At 38.3% G+C, this 20,021-nt stretch overlaps 1 protein-coding gene across 3 annotated transcripts in view; it reads left to right on the forward strand.

The window, feature by feature from the left end:
* Dgkh (diacylglycerol kinase eta) overlaps window positions 1–20,021 on the forward strand; it is a 149,707-nt gene that overhangs the window by 113,699 nt on the left and 15,987 nt on the right. For all 3 annotated transcript variants that reach the window (XM_090342081.1, XM_090342082.1, XM_090342083.1), the window contains exons 16-25: window positions 2,465–2,587; window positions 6,612–6,743; window positions 9,930–10,047; window positions 11,104–11,214; window positions 11,356–11,452; window positions 14,069–14,176; window positions 17,102–17,215; window positions 17,455–17,589; window positions 19,116–19,279; window positions 19,457–19,562. In XM_090342081.1, the coding sequence (XP_090198207.1) occupies window positions 2,465–2,587; window positions 6,612–6,743; window positions 9,930–10,047; window positions 11,104–11,214; window positions 11,356–11,452; window positions 14,069–14,176; window positions 17,102–17,215; window positions 17,455–17,589; window positions 19,116–19,279; window positions 19,457–19,562 (1,208 nt within the window). The remainder of the gene's footprint in view (window positions 1–2,464; window positions 2,588–6,611; window positions 6,744–9,929; window positions 10,048–11,103; window positions 11,215–11,355; window positions 11,453–14,068; window positions 14,177–17,101; window positions 17,216–17,454; window positions 17,590–19,115; window positions 19,280–19,456; window positions 19,563–20,021) is intronic.

Genomic DNA, 20,021 nt, shown 5'->3' on the forward strand with positions numbered 1-20,021 from the left:
TGGCCAGGAAGGATCACTACTACACTGTTGGTGGGAGTGCAAACTCCTTCAACCACTATGGAAAGCAGTATGGCAGTTCCTCAAAAGACTAAACATAGAGCTCCCCTATGACCCAGCAATTCTACCACTTGGCATTTACCCAAACATCCAGAAACAAGGGCATACTAAATCCACTAGCACAATGATGTTCATTGCAGCACTATTTACCATATCAAAGAAATGGAACCAACCCAGATGTCCCTCAGTTGATGAGTGGATCATCAAGATGTGGTATTTGTGCACAATGGAATTCTATGCTGCTGTCAGAAAGAATGAAATCACCACATTTGTAAGGAAATGGAAAGACTTAGAAAAAATCATATTAAGTAAAGTAAGCCAGACTCAAAGGAACATAGGCTCAATGGTTTCCCTCATTTGTCATAATCAGTAGAAACCTTGGGCTCTCCTAGCAGAGATCTACAATAGAACAAAACCTAGATACATAAGGCCATATAGTATGACACTAAATGAAAGGACCTCCAGGATATAAAAACAAAAGCCATATAATGAATGATTGTTGTCCTTAATGTACTGTGTTATCTCTCATCTCTTTTGCTGTCCCTTGATTATCTCATATTGTTACATTATTTCACTTTGTTATCTGATATATCGTATATATGTGTATCTGGTTATTTGAAATTGAATAGAGAAGGGGGGAAAACAAGATGAAGGGCGGGGGAGGGGAAGGACAATGGGGAACCAAGACATGAGAAAGGGTATCAGTGTTTGTGAAGTAATGCACCTTCTATCTGGTGAATATAATGTAACCCTTCTATTAATTATAATAAAAATATATGAAAAAAGAAAAAAATTTATAATGTATGATAGAAAAAAAAATCTACCAAAAGATTTTTTTTTTTTTTTTTGCCAGTCCTGGGCTTGGGCTCAGGGCCTGAGCACTGTCCTTGGACTTTCTCAAGGCTAGAGCTCTACCACTTGAGCCTCAGCACCAATTCCGGCTTTTTTCTATGTATGTGGTACCGAGGAATCGAACCCAGGTCTTCATGCATGCTAGGCAAGCACTTTAACCACTAGGCCAAACTCCCGGCCCTACCAAAAGATTTTTATGCTTACTTTTATTTATGGTTTTAATGCTGAAGACTAGAATATGAATGACAGAGTCCTCAGAAATAAGTTGAGGGCTAGACTTGTATCTCAGTGACAGTGAGCTTGCCTAGCACACACGAAGCCATGGGTTCCATTCCTACGGCTGCATGCCCTCCCCCATTCCCCTGGGCTCCCCCAAAAGTAGGAAATTAAATTTATTTATTTATTTTTGATGCTGGACTTAGGGCTTGAATTCTGAGCCTGGGCATTGTTTCTGAACTTTTTGTTCTCAAAGAATTTATTGGAGATAAGAGTCTCAAAGGCTTTCTTGCCTGGCTGGCTTTGAACTCTGATCCTCAGTCTCTGAATAGGTAGGATTACAGGCATGAGCTCTTGGCACCCAGCTTTTACCTTCAGTGAACCACTCAAAAGCCAGAAGTGGAGCTGTGGCTCAAGTGGTAGCAAGTTAGCCTTAAGTAGAAAAACTCAGGGACAGTGCCCAGCCCTGGACTCAAGTCCTGGGACACACACACACACACACACACACACACATACACATACACATATACACACACACACACACGCGCGCGCACACATGCACAAACTTTTATTCTTACATAAGACAAATAGTATCTTGAGAGAGCTTGTTTGGAGGTTCTAGAAGGGGAGAGCAGCTACTCGTATACCCTTGACCAAAGACCAGTCCTCCTCTATTGGGGATGGTTGTCCTCTTCAACCGAGCGGGCAGCTTTGGGAGGGATGCACATGGAGCAGTGAGGAAGGGAGGGGGCACCCGTCTAGCCAGCCAGATCAGCCGAATCAACCCTGGCGATCATTGGGGTGACAGATGTCGCCAGATCGCCCTCACATACACAAATAATAACTCTAAAAATTTGAATTTTTTTTACTTGATTAGAATCTCTTGAATTCTTAAAGAAAATCAAATATGTTAACTACTTTGCAAATGTAGGAAATATTTTCTTAGCAATAATTTTCTAAATGTTTATGCTGCTTTCCATAGAATATATAAGCTTTTACCACGTTTTAATTTTTAATAGGATGCATTTCTCTTTGAACTTTCGGGATAAAGAAAGTTTATTATGAGTGATTGATGTTCAAAAATCCCTCTGTAGATTGTATCTTATAATTGGACTTTTATTTAATTGTGTAAAATTGTTGCATATTTCTTATATTTTGGTAAATATGTAAATTTAACAATTTTAGTTTTTTAATCTCTGTACTTACAAGAATCACCTTCAGCTTTATTACCCATTAATATTTATTTGCAAATAGACTTTTTAAAAATCCTAATAGTATCTTATTATGAATGGTTTTGTTTTTACTTATGCAAATATACCCATCTTCTTCCCATGTAAAGTGATGGATGAGTCGACCGTCGGGTCTTGGGAGACAGCCAGCCAGCCTTGTGATTTCCAAGGGGCAGGTGCAGATGGGCCTAAGGAGGAACCCAGGGCTGATGATAACAGAGAGCCGCTCACTGGTAGGAAAACCATGACATCATTGTTTGGCAATACAAGGCGGTCATTTTGCTTTTAGTTTTCAAAAGGCAAAGCAGTTTAGAATGAACTATTTTGGTTTTGTATTTGTGTATTTATTTGTTTGTTGTGTCAGTATGAGGGCTTCGCTCAGAGCTAGTACTCTACCACTTGAGCCACTACTCCATGTCCAACTTTTGGTAGCTAAATGGAGATAGGAGTCTCACAGACTTTCTTGTCCAGGTTGGCTTCAAACCTATAAGATGATATCCAAGCCTCCTAAGTAGCTAGGATTATACACTTGAGGCACCGGTATCTAGCTCTTTTTTTTTTTTTTCTGAAAAAGTGTTTTGAAGCGTAAAACTTGGTTCTTCAAATCTATTTTTTCACAAACATTAAAGTAACAAAAGTAACATTATTTAGACTATCATACAGTCCTCTCATAGATCTTCTAAAGGATATAGCAGGATTAAAGATAAATATCTTTGATTTCCTATAGGAAGAGGGAAAAGACACCTAAGCTGCCCCTGCTTTATTCCTAGACTTCTTTAATAGTTGTGGGGAAGTTGCAGGCCCCCGTGGCCCAAAATTTGGCTTATAAGTGGTTTAGCAGTCCTTCAGATTCATTGACTGGGGCCAGGAGTTTGGCCTAGTGGTAGAATGCTTGCCTAGCCTGCATGAAGACCTGGGTTCAATTCCTCGTTACGACATACATAGAAAAAAGCCAGAGTGGTGCTGTGGCTCAAGTGGTAGAGCTCTAGCCTTGAGAAAACCCAAGGACAGTGCTCAGGACCTGAGCTCAAGTCCAGGACTGGCCAAAAAGGGTGGGGGGAGCAGAAAAAAAAGATTCATTGACTGACTTCTAGATTGTTGCTCCTGTCACTAAATCAAACTTTTAAGCCCACAGGACATTGATTTAACCTTTCTTTTCTGAAGTTATTCTTGTCAGAAAATTAGTATTATTGTTTGAAAAATATTGTATCTTTTGGTTTTCAATGGAGGATACATTATACTCTTAATATTGGTTTCATAAACAAAATATTTTTCACTTACAAAGCAGAAAGGAAAGTATTAATAAAGATGAGCTCATGTCAGTGTAAGTACCTGCTGCTCATGGAATTTATATTTTGCATTATAATTATAGACTTGCATTTAGATTTTCATTTAACTTTTTTCTTTGACTTTTGTTATCTGTGGACTTGAGCCCACTGTGTAAAATCTCCCTGTAGTTTTCTCATTGTACAATATGGATATTAAATAACGTGTCAATGCTATGCTCGAGGTTAAATAAATTACTACATGTGAATTGCCCAGGACACTATTAGGACACTGTAAGGTTTTATATATAATATAGATGGTAACAAGTTCTGGCACTTGTGTAGTGCTTTATGATTGGTTTAAGAAACGATTCCACACTGAAATGGAGGGACCTGCTGTGAGCAAATGAAGCAGTGGTACTCACTGGACATTATATGAAAAATAAACGATACAACTTGTGGATGGGACTGGAGGCAAAAACTGGAGGAGAGCAAAGGAAGAGCAAAGGAAGAAGTGGCTTGGTCCAAAAAGAAATGTATTCATTACCTGACTTATGTAGCTGTAACTGCTCTGTACCTCACCTTTATAATAACAATTTTTAAAAATGCGTCTCAAAAGAAAGAAGTAATTCCAGCCGAATGCAGTGGTACATGTCTTGTGATCCTAGCTACTTGAGAGGGAGCAGGGAGATAGAACTGTTTCAAGGCCAGCCAAAGAAGCAATTCTAAAACAAGCCAGGTGTAGTGGTACATAGCTGTGCTCCCAGTTACTCAAGAGGCAGAGCTTGGAAGACTGTATTCCAAAGCCAGCTGGAGCAAAAATTCATGACCCTGTCTAAAAACCAACTCAGAAGCAAAAAGACTGGTATGATTCAAGAGATGATTTTTCATGAGACCCCGCTGAGTTCAATCCCACTACTGCCTAAATAAACAGAGATAAATGAGTAAGTGCAGGGCTGCACAAGGTTTTTGCTGCTTTTAAGATGAGTCCCCTTGTGGGATTTTTCTTCCAAGTGTGGTCCCTTGCCCCTGTGGTACTGCAGGTGCCCTTCGTGGCATCCTGTCCTCGCTCCCCACATAACTCCGGACCACCATCTGCTCTCCGTTCCTCTAACAGTCTTTTCACTTGGTTTCAAACCTTGTGTTTCTCTGGTTACACCCAAGAAAATACAAAGAGAATCAGAGACCATGTTTTGAGATGAGAAAAGACCATATGCTGTATCTAAACTTGTTTGGTGAGTGTTGGGGGGCTAGATGTAGATTTCAGAGACCTTAATGATGCCGTCATTGACATTAATTTTCATTAGAAGGGCCAACTGATTGGAAATCAGCAGCGAAAATGTGTCTGTATGGAAGTTGGGACAAAGATTATTTTGCTGAAGCACACTTTCTAATCATTATTAAATGGTAGAGCAATGTGTAGGTCTCATATAAGCGAAGTATAGTATATTCGTGGAATCAATGAGATATTTATTTTAATTACGAAGTACCTAGAAACACTAATTTAATCATTTGGAATAGAACATTAATTTTAGTCATTACTACAGTTCTTGCTTTTATCAAAGATGAATATCAAAAGTTGTTTTTATAGTAGAAATTAGCTCCAGAAATCCCATTTGTGAGGAAAGAAAAAAAAGAGAGAGTGGTTGTTAATTTCCTGTAATGAAACAGGACTGTTTTAAATAGAGAGAATAAAGTATAAGGTTAATATAGTTAGTTTGTAATTCATCTGAGAGAGAGTGAGGAGAATTAAGTTTTAGAGTACTTTTAAATTCAATTTGAGTATTACTGTTTTTTTTAATACCTCCCAATAGCTTCTAAATTAGTTAAAGGTACTATTTGCAATTCATTAAGTTAATATAGTTTAGATAGAATTAAATCTTCCCTTTTTGTTTAATTTGAGTGTAATTGTGTTTCAGAATAATATTTGTGTGTGTATGTGTGTATGATGGGGCTTGAACTCTAGGTGCGGGCTCGTACCGCCCTACCCCTTGAGCCACAGCCCTGAGAGTTGTTACATCAGTGAAATAGCAGTCACTTAAGAAGAAAGGCTTACGTTTCTAGTGTACATCAGAACACATATTTGTCATTCTCAAAATTGTCAGGCTTCACATTTTCTAGTTAGCTATCATTGTGGGATGACCACATTTCAAATTGAGTGTATTTCATTTTAGTTATGTAACCATTTATTTTCTGTTGATCATTGGTTTGAGATCAGAACAGCTCCTCTTAGCAAAAGGAAAATTAAATAGCCACAGACAGATACAATTAATACTTTTAGTCCCAGGGATTGGTTTTTAAATAGATATCCATTTTTTTCATTTCTCATTTGTTTGTCTTATGCCTTTCTCGATATATACTTGTATGTATAAATGACATATAAAAGGTAAAGGGGGGCCGGGAGTTTGGCCTAGTGGTAGAGTGTTTGCCTAGCATGCACAAAGACCTGGGTTCAATTCCTTGGTACCACATACATAGAAAAAGCCAGAAGTGGTGCTGTAGCTCAAGTGGTAGAGTTCTAGCCTTGAGAAAACCCAAGGACAGAGCTCAGGTCCTGACTTCAAGACCTAGGACTGGCAAAAACAAAACAAAAACAAAAACCTCTGTCTTTAGCTGGGTGTGGTGGCTCACACCTGTAATCCCAGCTATTCAGGAGGCTAAGATCTGAGGATCACAGTTCAAATCCAGCCTGGGCACTAAAGAATGTGAGACTCTTATCTCCAGTTAACCACTAAAAAATGGAAAGTGGGGCTGTGGATCCAGGGGTAGGATGGTAGCCTTGAGCTGAATAGCTCAGGGACAGCGCTCAGGCTCACAGTCCAAGCCCCATGACCTACAAAAAAAAAAAAAAAGTAAATACATTATGTAATTTTTAATATGTGTAATTTTTAACATGGATTGTATTTTGTATGTAAACAAAACACATATAGTATAATAACATGAAGGCAGTGTCATCATCGTAACTGTTTTCATCTGGATTTTTTGCCAACAGTCAGAACTGTACCTCGGTCTCCGGATGCTAGGGCATATCGTGGTTGTCCCCAGGCTGACTCTGTTCCTGGCTCAGGAGTGACTGCCACCAAAGAAAACCTTCCAGTCCTCAATACTAGAATAATTTGCCCAGGTAACACAGATTCTGAAACATGGTCTTTTTTTAAGTCTATCTGTGAAAATGTGTGCTTCCATAAACTACAGAAATATGTTCTTAAAGATAAACGTTCCTCACTTGTTTGTTAAACTTGTCATTTAAAATCTGATATAAACATAAGCCATATAATGAATGATTGTTGTTCTTAAGGTACTATGTTATCTCTCATCACTTTTGCTGTCTCTTGGTTATCTCATATTGTTACACTATCTCACTTTGTTACCTGATATATCGGATATATTTGTATTTGGTTATTTGAAATTGGATAGGGAATGAGGGAAAACAAGATGAGGAGTGGGGGTAGGGGGGAGGGAAATGGGGTCTAAGACATGTGAAAGGGTATCAATGTATGGGAATTAATGCACCATCTGTCTGGCAAATATCATGTAACCCTTCTATTAATTACAATAAAAATACATGAAAAAAATTTGCCCAGGATACTTAATAAGTCAGAATCCTAGGCCAAACCCTAAAACTGAGGATTTCTCAGGGTAAGGCTGTAAGAATCCAGAACCTGAGGTTCTTCTATATGTAAGAAACAGAATATTCAAAATTATGTCTCTGGGCCTTACCCTGAGAAAATTTGATTTTTAACATCTGTGACCTTTAAGTATCTTTGCTGCTTCCTCTTGGGTTTAAGCCATTAATCTTTCTGCAGACATTTTTTTCTTCCTAAAAGCATATTCTCCCACCACAATGGAGTCAAAGTAGAAATCAATAAGAAAATGAGATTTTGGGACCAAAGAGGCATGTGGGATATGTATAGGTCAAAGAAAAAATTACAAAGGAAACTAGAGAAAATGTTTTTGCAATGAGTGGAAAGAAAAATATACTATACCGACTTATTTGATGCTGCTGAGATAGACTTTGAGTGGATAACAAATCGTGGAAGGGATGTGACAAAATTGCTGTAGAGCTGTATCAGCATTTCCACTCATGTAAGCTGCTGGTAGAAATGTAAAATGGTATAGTCCTTCTGAAAGACATGTTGACACTTTCAAAAAATTGAACATACAGTTATAAACTCTAACAATCCAACTTACTAGTTATATATCCAAAAGAACTAAAATTATTTCTTTCCCGTGAGAACTTTTCCATGACTGTTTGGTATAGCATTGAAAATAGTCTCAAAGGGGAAATAGACCAAATACAACATTAGGTGATATATAGATTGACAAGAAGTATATCCTCCCATGAAGTTGTATGCAAGAACTTGTGTGTATTCACTTTCCTGTAGGGCAGATAGAGGATGTATTTTACCTTGAACTTCACCGCTAAGTTTGAATTCAATGTTTCACACTTGAGCCACATTCCTAGCCTTTTTTTTTTTTTTTTGCCAGTCCTGGGGCTTAAACTCGGATCCTGGGCACTGTCCCTGAGCTGCTTTTGCTCAAGGCTAGCACTCTACCACATGATCCACAGTACCACTTCCAGCTTTTTCTGTGTATAGTACCAAGGAATCAAACCCAGGGCTTTATGCATGCTAGGCAAGCACTCTACCACTAAGCCACATTCCCAGCTCTCCCAGCCTATTATTAAACATAGTTTCCAGGTAGAACTGAAAAAGATCTAGGCTAGATCCAGCTGTGATCGTCACAATCTTTACCCATTCTTATTATTTTATAATGAACTACATATTAGTAGTTAAAATAATGGGTAAAAGCTGGGTGGTAGTGGCTCATGGCTATAATCCTGGGTACTCAGGAAGTAGAGATCTGAGGACTGAGGTTTAAAATCAGTCTGGATAAGAAAGTCTGAGACTCTTATCTCCAGTTAATCACAAAAAAACTGGAAGTAGTACTGTGACCCCAAGTTCAAGCCCCATGACTGACTGGTTGACTAAATAAGTAAATAAATAAAATGTTTATTTTAAAATTTAGAATATTTTAACATTTTAATAAAATCTAAAATTAAAATATAATTTAAGATAAAATAATGGGTGGTATAACCCAGTAAGAAGAACACATTGGGTGGTGGGAGCATAGCCTACTGGGTAGAGTGCCCATCTAACATGCATAAAGACTCGAGTTTGATTCCTTAATACCACATACACAGAAAAAGCCAGATATGGTGCTGTGGCTCAAGTGGTAGAGTTCTAGCCTTGAGAAAACCCAAGGACAACGCCCAGGCCCTGAGTTCAAGCCCCAGGACTGACAAAATAAAATAAAAACACGTTGACAGCAGGAACTTTTGCAAGTCTGTTTTTTCTAATTTTCTAGTGTTTCCCAAAGTGTAGCATGCTTTTTGTTTGCTCTTTTTTTTCCCTTTTTGTTTGTCTCCTGTCACTTGACCTTCTTCCTAGACTTGTGTTGCTAGCCTTCATATTAAGGTGGGTAGATCATAAAATGTATTAACCTTGAACACCATAATGAATTAGAAGAATCAGGTGGAAATGTATTTGAAGTTTGTATACTCACATGGAAGATAAATATTTTGTGTTTTGTTTTTTACATTCATTGAAAACACATACGATCTGCACTTAATCATTTACTACTTGTTCTTGATAGCCCTACTGAGTTTTTAACCTTTATAATTATCTTAGCCTGTTAAATTGCATATTATTATCTGTGCTTGAGAATATGAAAGGGATAATTCTATGATTTGAGGTATTTCAGCCTTTATTGTTAATTCCTCATACACCCACAGTATGGTTTGCTATAATAAAAGAAGTAATATAGATTTACTGGAGCTACAGAGTTAGTCAGAATGTCACAGAGCCACCCTTTCAAAGACCTCTTTTTCTTAATTTTTCTTTTTTTTAGTACTGGTACTGGGGCTTGAATTCAGAACCTCAGGCTATGGCTTGGCTTTTTTGTTGAAGGTTGGTACTCGACCACTTGAGCCTCATCACCTCTTCCAGCTTTTTGGTGGTTAATTGGAAGTGAGTCTCATGGACTCAATTAGCTTTGAACCACAATCCTCAGCTCTCAACCTTTTGAGTAGGTAGGATTACAGGTGTGAATGCCGAGCCGTCTCCTTAATTCTTTATGACTATGTCTAGATACTTAGTTTTAAAGGCCTCATATTCATAAATAATATAGTTCTTAGTTTTGGTAAATGATTTAGCCCAGAAACCCTACTTCAGGAGCAATGTTCATGATGAACTGGAACAGATGGGTTGTCTTCACATGCATTCCTGTCTGTGCTTCTCTCTCTGCTCAGGTTTAAGAGCAGGATTAGCTGCCTCGATTGCTGGGAGTTCCATCATTAACAAAATGCTACTAGCAAACATTGATCCTTTTGGTGCAACACCATTTATCGACCCTGACCTAGATTCAATGTAAGGCGATGTTTTTATGATTACTTTGTTTTACATTGTATAAAATTTTCTTCTTTACATTGTATATAAATTTTAAATGTGTATACATTTTAAATTTTAAGCCATACCTATGGTTCCATATATGAAAGGGAGATCAGAAAATCTCTGAAATTTCAGATAATGATAAGGACTTTAAGCCCTTGAAATTTAGTGGACTCCAAGGCTCTCCTGTTCTCTTTGAGAGCAACGTTCTGGCATTCATTTTTCCCTGGAGGCTCTTACCTAAAGTTTCCTTAAACTGGTTTTAAGTTTCCTTAAACCTCTTATCACCCTCACCAAACTAGTCTTCCTATACCAACATCTAGATTTTCTTATGTGTGGACACTACTTACCACATTGATCTCTTTTCTTCTCAAAATTCCCCCAAATGTTTTTTTCCAGCTCATTGTACATATATCATTTTATTTCCTTTTTTTTTTCTTTCAAGGCACTGACATCCACTGGGTAGCTCAGACTGGCCTTGAACTCATGATCCTCCTGCCTTATCCCCTGAGACAGCACTGCTCATGCTTTTCATTTTCAATTTCTTGTTTGCTTTTGCCTTATCCCCTTTCTGCAATTGCACTCCCCAGGGACAGTGCCACATTTTAAACTTCAGAAAATATTTAAAAGAATAGATTGATTCTAGTGGCTTTTATTGTGCAATAAATATTTGTCCATTGTTAAAAGTTGAAGTAGAAGAAGGGACTTTCTGATGATCAAAAAGAACAGTAAAGCTACTTGGTTACAAATCCTTCTCATTTGCCCATATGATGAGCCATCTATTTAGGAGATGGACTCCAGCTTGGTAAAATTTAGTTTGAAAGTAAGCCATGGCTGCATCTGCTTTGTCTTGTATCACATGTACTATGCTTGAGCACGTAACTTACACGTAGGTCATGTGACTTCATATGTGGCTTCACAATCGTCTGCAAGAAATGGAAGAGTAAGTGGTTTTGAGTGCTATTTTGTGAATAAATTGTAAGTGCTATAAACAACTTGAAATTAACTTCTATGTACTTTCCCTTATTTACATAGAGATGGATATTCAGAAAAATGTGTCATGAACAATTACTTTGGGATTGGATTAGATGCCAAAATTTCGTTAGAATTTAATAATAAGAGAGAGGAGCATCCTGAAAAATGCAGGTAATTTCAATAATAGTAATAATGTTACTACAGGAAGGTGATTTTACCTGAATATCATTTACTGTCTCTTGTGCTTGCCTTGCCTTTAAGGGGTATAGTAAATCAAACTCCCTGAGATGGCTCACCAATATTTGTTTTCAGGAGCCGAACCAAAAACTTGATGTGGTATGGAGTCCTTGGGACACGGGAATTATTACAGAGATCCTACAAGAATTTAGAACAAAGGGTTCAACTTGAGGTAAGTGCATTTTGAAGGCAGTGCATTTCAAGTGATCCTACTTAGAGAAAAATTTCATATGTGGGAGTTAATTGAGCCTAAATTCCTCTTGATTCATGATTAAATGTTAAAGGATAAAAAAGGCAGTGGGGGTCAACTTGATACTGAAAGAGTCAGGCACTGCATGTGAGCAGTGTCATTAATTCTGGAATGTGGGGCTACTGTGTCCTAGTGTCCCACAACCAAGTGGATCAGGACTGCACTGAACATAGGGTCTCCCAAGGACAGACAGTCCTCAGTTAAGTTTCCTGAGTCAGTTTCAACTCAGTACTTGCTCAGATTTCACAAATCCTCTGAATATAACATGTGTGCTTTATATAAATTTAATATTAATAACATCATTAAAATTATCCGTAATTAAAATAATAATCATTATTACTATTATTTTGTGCCAGTCCTGGGACTTGAACTTAGGGCTGAGAGCCATCCTTGAGTTTTTGTGCTCCAGGATAATGTTCTAAAACTTGAGCCACAGCTCTACATCTAGCTTTATTGGTGGTTAATTGGAATTTCATGGACTGGTTTTTAACCTTGGTCCTCAGATATCAGCTTACATAGGATTATAATCTTGAGCAACTGGTGCCCAGCTGGTTCCAATTATTTCTAAAAACAAGACTTCGGGTTCTTTTCTTTTTTTCCAGTCTTGGGTCTTGAACTCAGGGCCTAAGCACTGTCTTGCACTGTCGTTGGGCTTTCTCAAGGCTAGAGCTCTACCACTTGAACCATAGCACCACTTCTGGCTTTTTCTATATATGTGGTAACGAGGAATCAAACCCCTGTCTTTGTCCATGCTATAAATTCACTGTTCCACGAGGACAAACTCGGGCCCCAAGACTTTTAGTTATTTTTTTTTAAATTACTTTAGATTGGAAATTAAGGACAGCAAAAGCTACTTAATTGTGTCCAAGAATAAGAAGGTTGGAGACATGTCTCAAAAAAGTATATTACTGAAAATTTTATTTTTTCCTTTTTTGCTTGTCCCTGAACCCACTACTTGAGATAGAAGACATACCTTTCCTAACTTATAAAACTTCCATAACCGGATTTGTGTCTGTGTGTGTCGGGGGCAGGGGCGTGTCATGGGACTTGAACAGGGCCTGAGCACTGTCTCTGAGCTCTTCAGCTCAAGGCTACCACTCTACCCTTGAGCCAAGCCTCACTTCCCGTTTTCTAGAGGTTAATTGCAAATAACTCTCAGGTCCTTTTTGTGCCTGGGCTGTTTTTGAACCTTGATCCTCAGATCTCAGTCTCCTGAGTAGCTAGGATTATAGGTATAAGCCACCACACCCAGCTTAACCAGATATTTTGAATTAAAGCAAAACATTTATACAAAGTCTTACATGCTGTGGTCAGTGGATTAAACTGAGCATTATAGTTTGGGTGTTATCTTAACATTGGAATGTGGGCCGGAAGAAGTGCCCAGGTCACCCATTAACTGAATGTCATAGAAAAGTTCAGTCCATTACTTTTTCACTATAAAAAGTTTGATTTGTCATGATTTGATGAATCAAATAGAAATTACTGGGAAGGCTTACACTTTCAAAATCCTATCCTTGGTGGTCCCATCCCCAGGCAGCCTAGGTGAGATACACAGTGTTGTAGTCATTCCTTTTTTCAATCATATCCCTAATCCACCACATTCCTCAAGAACAGGTAAGACACTGAATCCTGACTTTTACCCTAAGCATTCAACACAGTACCTTACCCTGTTTTGAGGCAGATAGATGGTTATTTAGCATAATTTGGTAAGCACAGATGCTCCTCAACTTATGACAGGATTAATAAACATTATAAAATGAAAATACCATAAGTAGAAAGGTTTATGTTTGCACCTACACTATCACACATCATAGCTTAGGCTTGCCTGTCTTAAAAAATGCTCTGAAAAATGTACATTCATCCACAGTGAACAAAACTGTCACCTGTTTTGTTTGTGCTTTCCTGCACCTGCAGTCCTTCCCATCTCAATCTCCCACGCAGCAAGGATGACAGGTGTGTACCCAGATATTGGTTGAGATATAGGGGACAATTGTAATCTCTTTGCTTGGAATGGCCTTGGATTGCCTGGATTGGCCTTGAACCATGACCTTTCAGATTTCTGCTTCCTGTTAGCTGGGCATCACTAGTGTCATCTGGCTGGCACTCAGTTCACATCTCGCCATTCTCTGGTTAGTTATAGAACACCATCAGTGTGCCAGGGGCTGTGAGAAGCACAGGGTGACATGACCAGTGACTTCCACGGTCTGCTTCCCTCAGGATGCCTGAAACTAGTATAGTGAAGACAATAGTATGAGGGAGAAGAAAGATTCAAGGAAAGTGTGGCCTGACCTGGAGAGAAAAAACATCTTTAAAAAAAAAAGATTCAGATTTCTGTAACTTTCTGCTTTTCTTAGGTATACTTCCAAATGTTTTAATTAAGGGGAAAAAAAGGTCACATCCTTCATTATGTGTAGGAGTGTATTCACTAGAGAGCACACATTGTCCCTTGTTCTCTCCCTAGGTCTGTAAGTCTTTCAGTGTCTTCGCAAAGGGATGGTTTTGCTCTTCCATTTGACCTCCCCGCCTTTTGCCTTGTAGTGTGATGGGCAGTACATCCCTCTCCCCAGTTTGCAAGGCATCGCCGTGCTCAACATTCCCAGCTATGCCGGAGGTACCAACTTCTGGGGTGGAACCAAAGAGGATGATGTAAGTCGGATAGCAGGTGTAAAGAGTTGGTTTCCTCAACAATAATTAATAATCAGCTGGGCGCAGTGGCCCATGCCTGTAATCCTAGCTACTCAAGAGACTGAGATCTGAGGATCGGTGTTCAAAGCCAGCCTGGGTACTACAAAGCTGTGAGACTCTTACCTCCAATTAATCACTAGAAAAGGGGAAGTTGGGCTGTGGCTTAAGAGTAGAGCGGCATCCTTGAGCGAAGAGCTCAGGGACAGTTTCCAGGCCCAGAGTTCAAGCCCCATGACCTCCATTTCCCCCCTTCCCCCAAAAAAGAATCGATTTCAATAAGATTTAATTCTTTTATTTTTTCCCCCAGTCCTGGGGTTTGAACTCATGGTCTGAGCACTGTCCTTGGGCTTTCTCCAAGCTACTGCTCTACCATTTGAGCCACAGCCCCACCTTTTCTATGCCTGTGGTACCAGGGAATCGAACCTCGGTCTTTGTGCATGTTAAGCAAGCCCTCTTACCACTAGGCAAAACTCCCAGCCCTTAACAAGCTTTAATTTTTATCCTGAAATGTAGGCAACGATTTTTGGGGGGGAGTAGAGGCATAATAAGTTTACTTTGGAAAAGGAAATTTAGGAGCTAAAAATGAAAGTTTCTTACTTTGTAATTCCATGGTTGTATTCATCTTCCATTGCTATAACAAGTCAACACAAATTTAACAATTTAACACATTTGTATCCTCTTATAGCTCTGAGTGTTAAAAAGTCTGATATGGTCTCACTGGGCTAAAATCAAGGTGTCAGATGGGCTGTGTCCTTTTTGGAGGCTCTAGAGGATGATACATTTGTTACTATTCTCAACTTTTAGTGGTTACTGACATTTCTTCCTTTGTCTTCTAAGGCAACAAAGTCATATTGAGTCCATCTCACACTCTGTTGCTGTGGTCTCTTCTGTTTTCCACCTTTCACTTATAATGACATTGAGATGACATTTGGCCCCTAGAGCACCCCATTCGTCATCCCATCTCAAGGTCCATAATTTAGTCATATTTGCGAAGTTCTTTTTGCTATATAAGGTAGACATGTTCACAGAAATTAACACAGGGCTGTTTTGAGCTGGAGAGGGGGCTTTATTGAGCCCACCACAATAATTTTCTGTCCTTCTAATTTTCTAAACCTACATGTGTATTATATCTATTTTTAATTTAAGCTGTATCAAGTAGATTCATTTAGCTAGAGATTGAGGGCTACTTTTATCCTTTTTATACTTTCCAGTATTACAAAAGAGAGAGAGAAAAGGACTGACCTCACCAAAAAATTGCTCTGAAAAGGATGAAAGAGAAGGAACAATTACTGAAGTAGATATAATGGTATAATTGAGGTGTTAGCATGATCTTTGAAGATTCAGCAATGGCTTCTAAAATAATGCCATTATAGGTCTACTGACCTCTTTTCTTGAGACTCTTAAATGGACATGTAAGAATTAAAGTACTCAGTAAATAATAAAGTATGTGCAATGTTCATAATAAGAATATAGTCTAACAGTATTAAAGTATGAAAAGTAGTAGTCAGTATTTTTTTTTTTTTGGCCAGTATGTTACCACCACTCTTAAATATTTTGCAGGTAAGAAACTATCAAGATTAAGATAAATAACGCTGACAATCCTTGCTACATGGTCACATGATGCCCTCTGAGTTTCACATTATTTAATACCCACATGGGGTTTTCTTTGGGGGAGGAGTACAGAGGAGACAGTGCTAGGATTTGAACCCAGGGCTTTGTATTTATTAGGCAAACCCTCTTCTACTAAGCTTATACTCCCAGTCCAGTTCTAACACTTTAATCTGAACTTTACCATTGAAACACTTGAGTCAAAGATTCTACAGTACATACCAGAGATAGGATATAAAGTCAGGTAATCTGAAAACTAAAATTACCAAAAAAAAAAAAATCAAGTTTAGCAAATTTGTGTCCTGATATTCTCAGTGTAGGTTTTAAGTAAGGACTCCTCTACACTGAGTATTTTTCAGCTGTAGCTATTTATGATATCTTAAAAGAGAGAGTAAACAGGAGAAAATAATGCACCCTAAATTTAATTTTTAGAGTGAATTTTGTGAATGTTCATCTAACATACAAACAACTAAGTATACATGTTTTTAATCCTCCAACGTATCTGGTTCCATACTCCCTAACACTAATTAGTTGTTATTGTAAGATGTAAGGCATATTATATATATTGCTTATAACACCAAGTCTAGAGCACAAAGCTCTGAGTTTAAGCCCTAATACTAGCACCAAAACACACCATGGGAGCAAAATCATGTATTCACTAGTTTCACTTTATAAAACAACATTACTTTTCTTTCTTTTTAGGTTGCCCCAAATCACATGTATCCCTTTTCTTTCTTTTCTTTTTCTTTAACTGTCCCTGGGCTTGAACTCAGGGCCTGAGCACTGTCCTTGGGCTTTCTCAAGGACTAGTGCTCTACCACTTGAGTCACTGCACCACTTCTGGCTTTTTTTTTTTCTATGTAAGTGGTACCAAGGAATCGAGCCTGGGTCTTCGTGCATGCTAGGCAAGCACTCTACCACTAGGCCAAACTCCTGGCCCCAACATGTATCCCTTTTCATGTCACCTAAGTTATGCATGACAGATACTTGATGCATTTTTACAAGATGAATTTGATAGAAATGCATTATTTCACAGTGCTTTATAAAATAAATTTAGGTTTATTTTAGAACTACCTTCAGTGATTCCCCCCCCCCCGGCCCCTTAAATTGTCATTTATGTGGTACTATTTGCTTTTTTTTTTTGCTCACTATTTTTGTTTTTGTAAATATATGTATGTATATATATATATATATATATATATATATCTTTCACGGTTTATGTTGCCTAGTTGGCCATTTTACCTAAAGCCTTCTGTGAAAATGTAATTTGCCTCTCAGATATTTGCTGCACCATCATTTGATGACAAGATCCTGGAAGTCGTCGCAATATTTGACAGCGTGCAAATGGCAGTTTCAAGGGTCATTAAGCTACAGCATCACAGAATAGCCCAGGTCAGTTTCTCTGATCAAACTAGACTGCACTTTTTGGGTCAGAGAGGGTAGGGGACAGTATTTGAAGTGACGCCTGTACTGGGTCTGCTTCAATACAACACTGACTGCTTGTCACATCAGTATTTACAGTGCCATTATAAATGAGAGCCTCCTGTTTCAGAGTGCACTGGAAATCCAGCCTAAGCTGCACTGGTTTCATACATGACTTCTACTCTAATCATGTTTTTGTTCTATTTCAGTGTCGTACGGTAAAAATCACTATATTTGGCGATGAGGGATTGCCAGTGCAGGTGGATGGTGAAGCGTGGGTCCAGCCTCCAGGGATTATCAAAATTGTGCACAAAAACAGAGCTCAGATGCTAACAAGGGACAGAGTATGTAATAAAACATTTCTTCCGGAATGCCATGAAAGCTGTTTTTTTTTTTTTAATCTTTTAAGTATTAGATTTATATGGAAAATAGAAAACCTGGGAAAAGATTTGAAGTGTTTCTTAAATCTGAGATTTCAGTGACATGGTTTTACAAAAATATGAACAAATAGCTATTGATCTTTGTTGCAAATTGAAGTTTTTAGAACAGTTCAGTTTAATAGAAAAAAATGGAGCAGAAAGTAGAGATAATTTGCACTTCCTTCTATTATCATAATTTCCCCTATTAACATTTTGTATTATCATGGTACATTTGTTATAGATGATTAACATATATAACATTCATAGACGTATACATGTATACACATGTATACACATGTATATACACATACATATGTATATACATGTGTGTGTGTGTGTGTGTGTGTGTGTATGTGTGTATTTTACTTTCTCCTGGAACTAGTGCTTGAATTCATGGGCTCTCAAACTCATTAGTTTTCTTCTTCAAGGCTGGCACTCAACTATTTAAATCACATTCCATGGGCCGGGAGTTTGGCCTAGTGGTAGAGCATGCACAAAGACCTGAGTTCGATTCCTCGGTACCATATCCATAGAAAAAAACCAGAAGTGGTGCTGAGGCTCAAGTGGTAGAGCTCTAGCATTGAGAAAGTCCAAGGATAAGGCTTGGGCCCTGAGCTCAAGCCCAGGACTGGCAAAAAAAAAAAAAAAAAAAAAAAAGAGTTAAATCACATTCTAGTCTGGCAGTTTTCTTTTGAATTGGAGAGTGAATCTCATGAACTTCTTTCCACGCTGTCTTACAACTATAATCTGATCTCAGCCCCCTGAGTAGTTAGGATTATAAGTCTTACCAGTATTAGACAAGAATTCGCCCCCTCCCCTCCTTGCTTTTGGAAGTACTGAGCTCAGTGCCTCATTCTTGCTTAGCCCGCTTCCTAAGCTGGCTTTCTACTATTTGAGCCATGCCTCCAGCTGCTAATATCAATATATTATAAACTAAAGTCCTACTTTCCATTTTTCCTTATGACATGTGCTTGAGTTTTAACAAATGCATGATGTCTTGTATCTACCCTATAGTGTCATGCAGAATAGGCTCACTACACTCCAAGTTCCCTAGACTCCACTGTTCCTCTATCCCTTCCTTAGCCTATTCCCAGAAGCTAATCATCTTTCTACTATCTCCCACCATATATATTTTTAGTTATTACTACCCCTCTACAAATAAAGCTAACAGTCTTCATACTACCTAATAATAGTAAAATGAAGTAAGATGATGGAAATTGAAAGAGAAATTCCTTTTATTACCTTTCCAATGATATATTCATCCCTATTGACCATATTGCTCTGTGTTTGTGGTGACATGTTGGAAAGCTTTTAAACGTCTTTTTTTTTTTTAATCATGATGTTTGATTTAATGGGGTTTTATATCAGAGAAAAGCAATCAGCTTTCATATGCTATCTAAATATACATTTCCTTGGGTCTCATTCACTGCAATGCTGCTTTTATTACATAGGCCTTTGAGAGCACTCTGAAATCATGGGAAGATAAACAGAAATTTGACTCTGGTAAACCAGTTGTGCGAACACATTTGTACATCCACCATGCTGCTGACCTGTTAACAGAGGAGGTGTCCCAGATGCAGTTGTGCTCACAGGCTGCAGAGGAACTCATTACTAGGTACCGTGCTTCTGTCTTTCCTACCTAATAGGACGAGGTTTGGTCTCCGCCAATGTTTCTGCTATTTGGGGTATCAATAAGGGATGTGTGTGGTCTTCTTCATTCATAGTCTCACATGTGTGATTCAGTACCTCCCCTAAGATTTTTGTTATTGTTGTTAATTTTGTTTCATTCTAGGATTTGTGATGCAGCCACCATTCACTGTCTCTTAGAACAAGAACTGGCCCATGCTGTAAACGCATGCTCCCACGCTCTGAATAAAGCCAACCCAAGGTGCCCGGAGGTGAGGATCTAATGGTAAATTCTTGTTCCACAGATTCCTTTGGTGTTACAAGATGCTTTAATACTGTAAACTGTGCCATGCCCCATGTGATCTCTTAGACTCTTCCACAGGCAGAGGGCAAATTTGTGGCCAGATTGTTTCTTTTTTCTGCTACTTTAATATTTTTCCCAAATTCTCCTACTTTATAATCACTGGCCACCATCTTTCTTTAAATCTTTTCTCTTCAACTGTGATATCTTTCCTTCCTTTGTCTTTTGCCTTCTCCCCTGTATCTTGAGAAAGGGCAAACCCAGAAAGCATCTGTGGGCATTTCATTAGAAATATTTACGCACTAAAGTGTTTATTTTTACTGGTACTTGATCTCAAGTCCTTGAGTTCTCACTCAAATTTTTTTTTGTTGTTGTTCATGGCTGGTGCTATTCTATTTGAGCCATACCTGGCTTTTTTTTCTAGTTAATT

Source organism: Megascapheus bottae, chromosome 11, assembly GCF_031878675.1.
Source record: "Megascapheus bottae isolate mThoBot1 chromosome 11, mThoBot2.hap1, whole genome shotgun sequence".
NCBI lineage: Eukaryota > Metazoa > Chordata > Mammalia > Rodentia > Geomyidae > Megascapheus > Megascapheus bottae.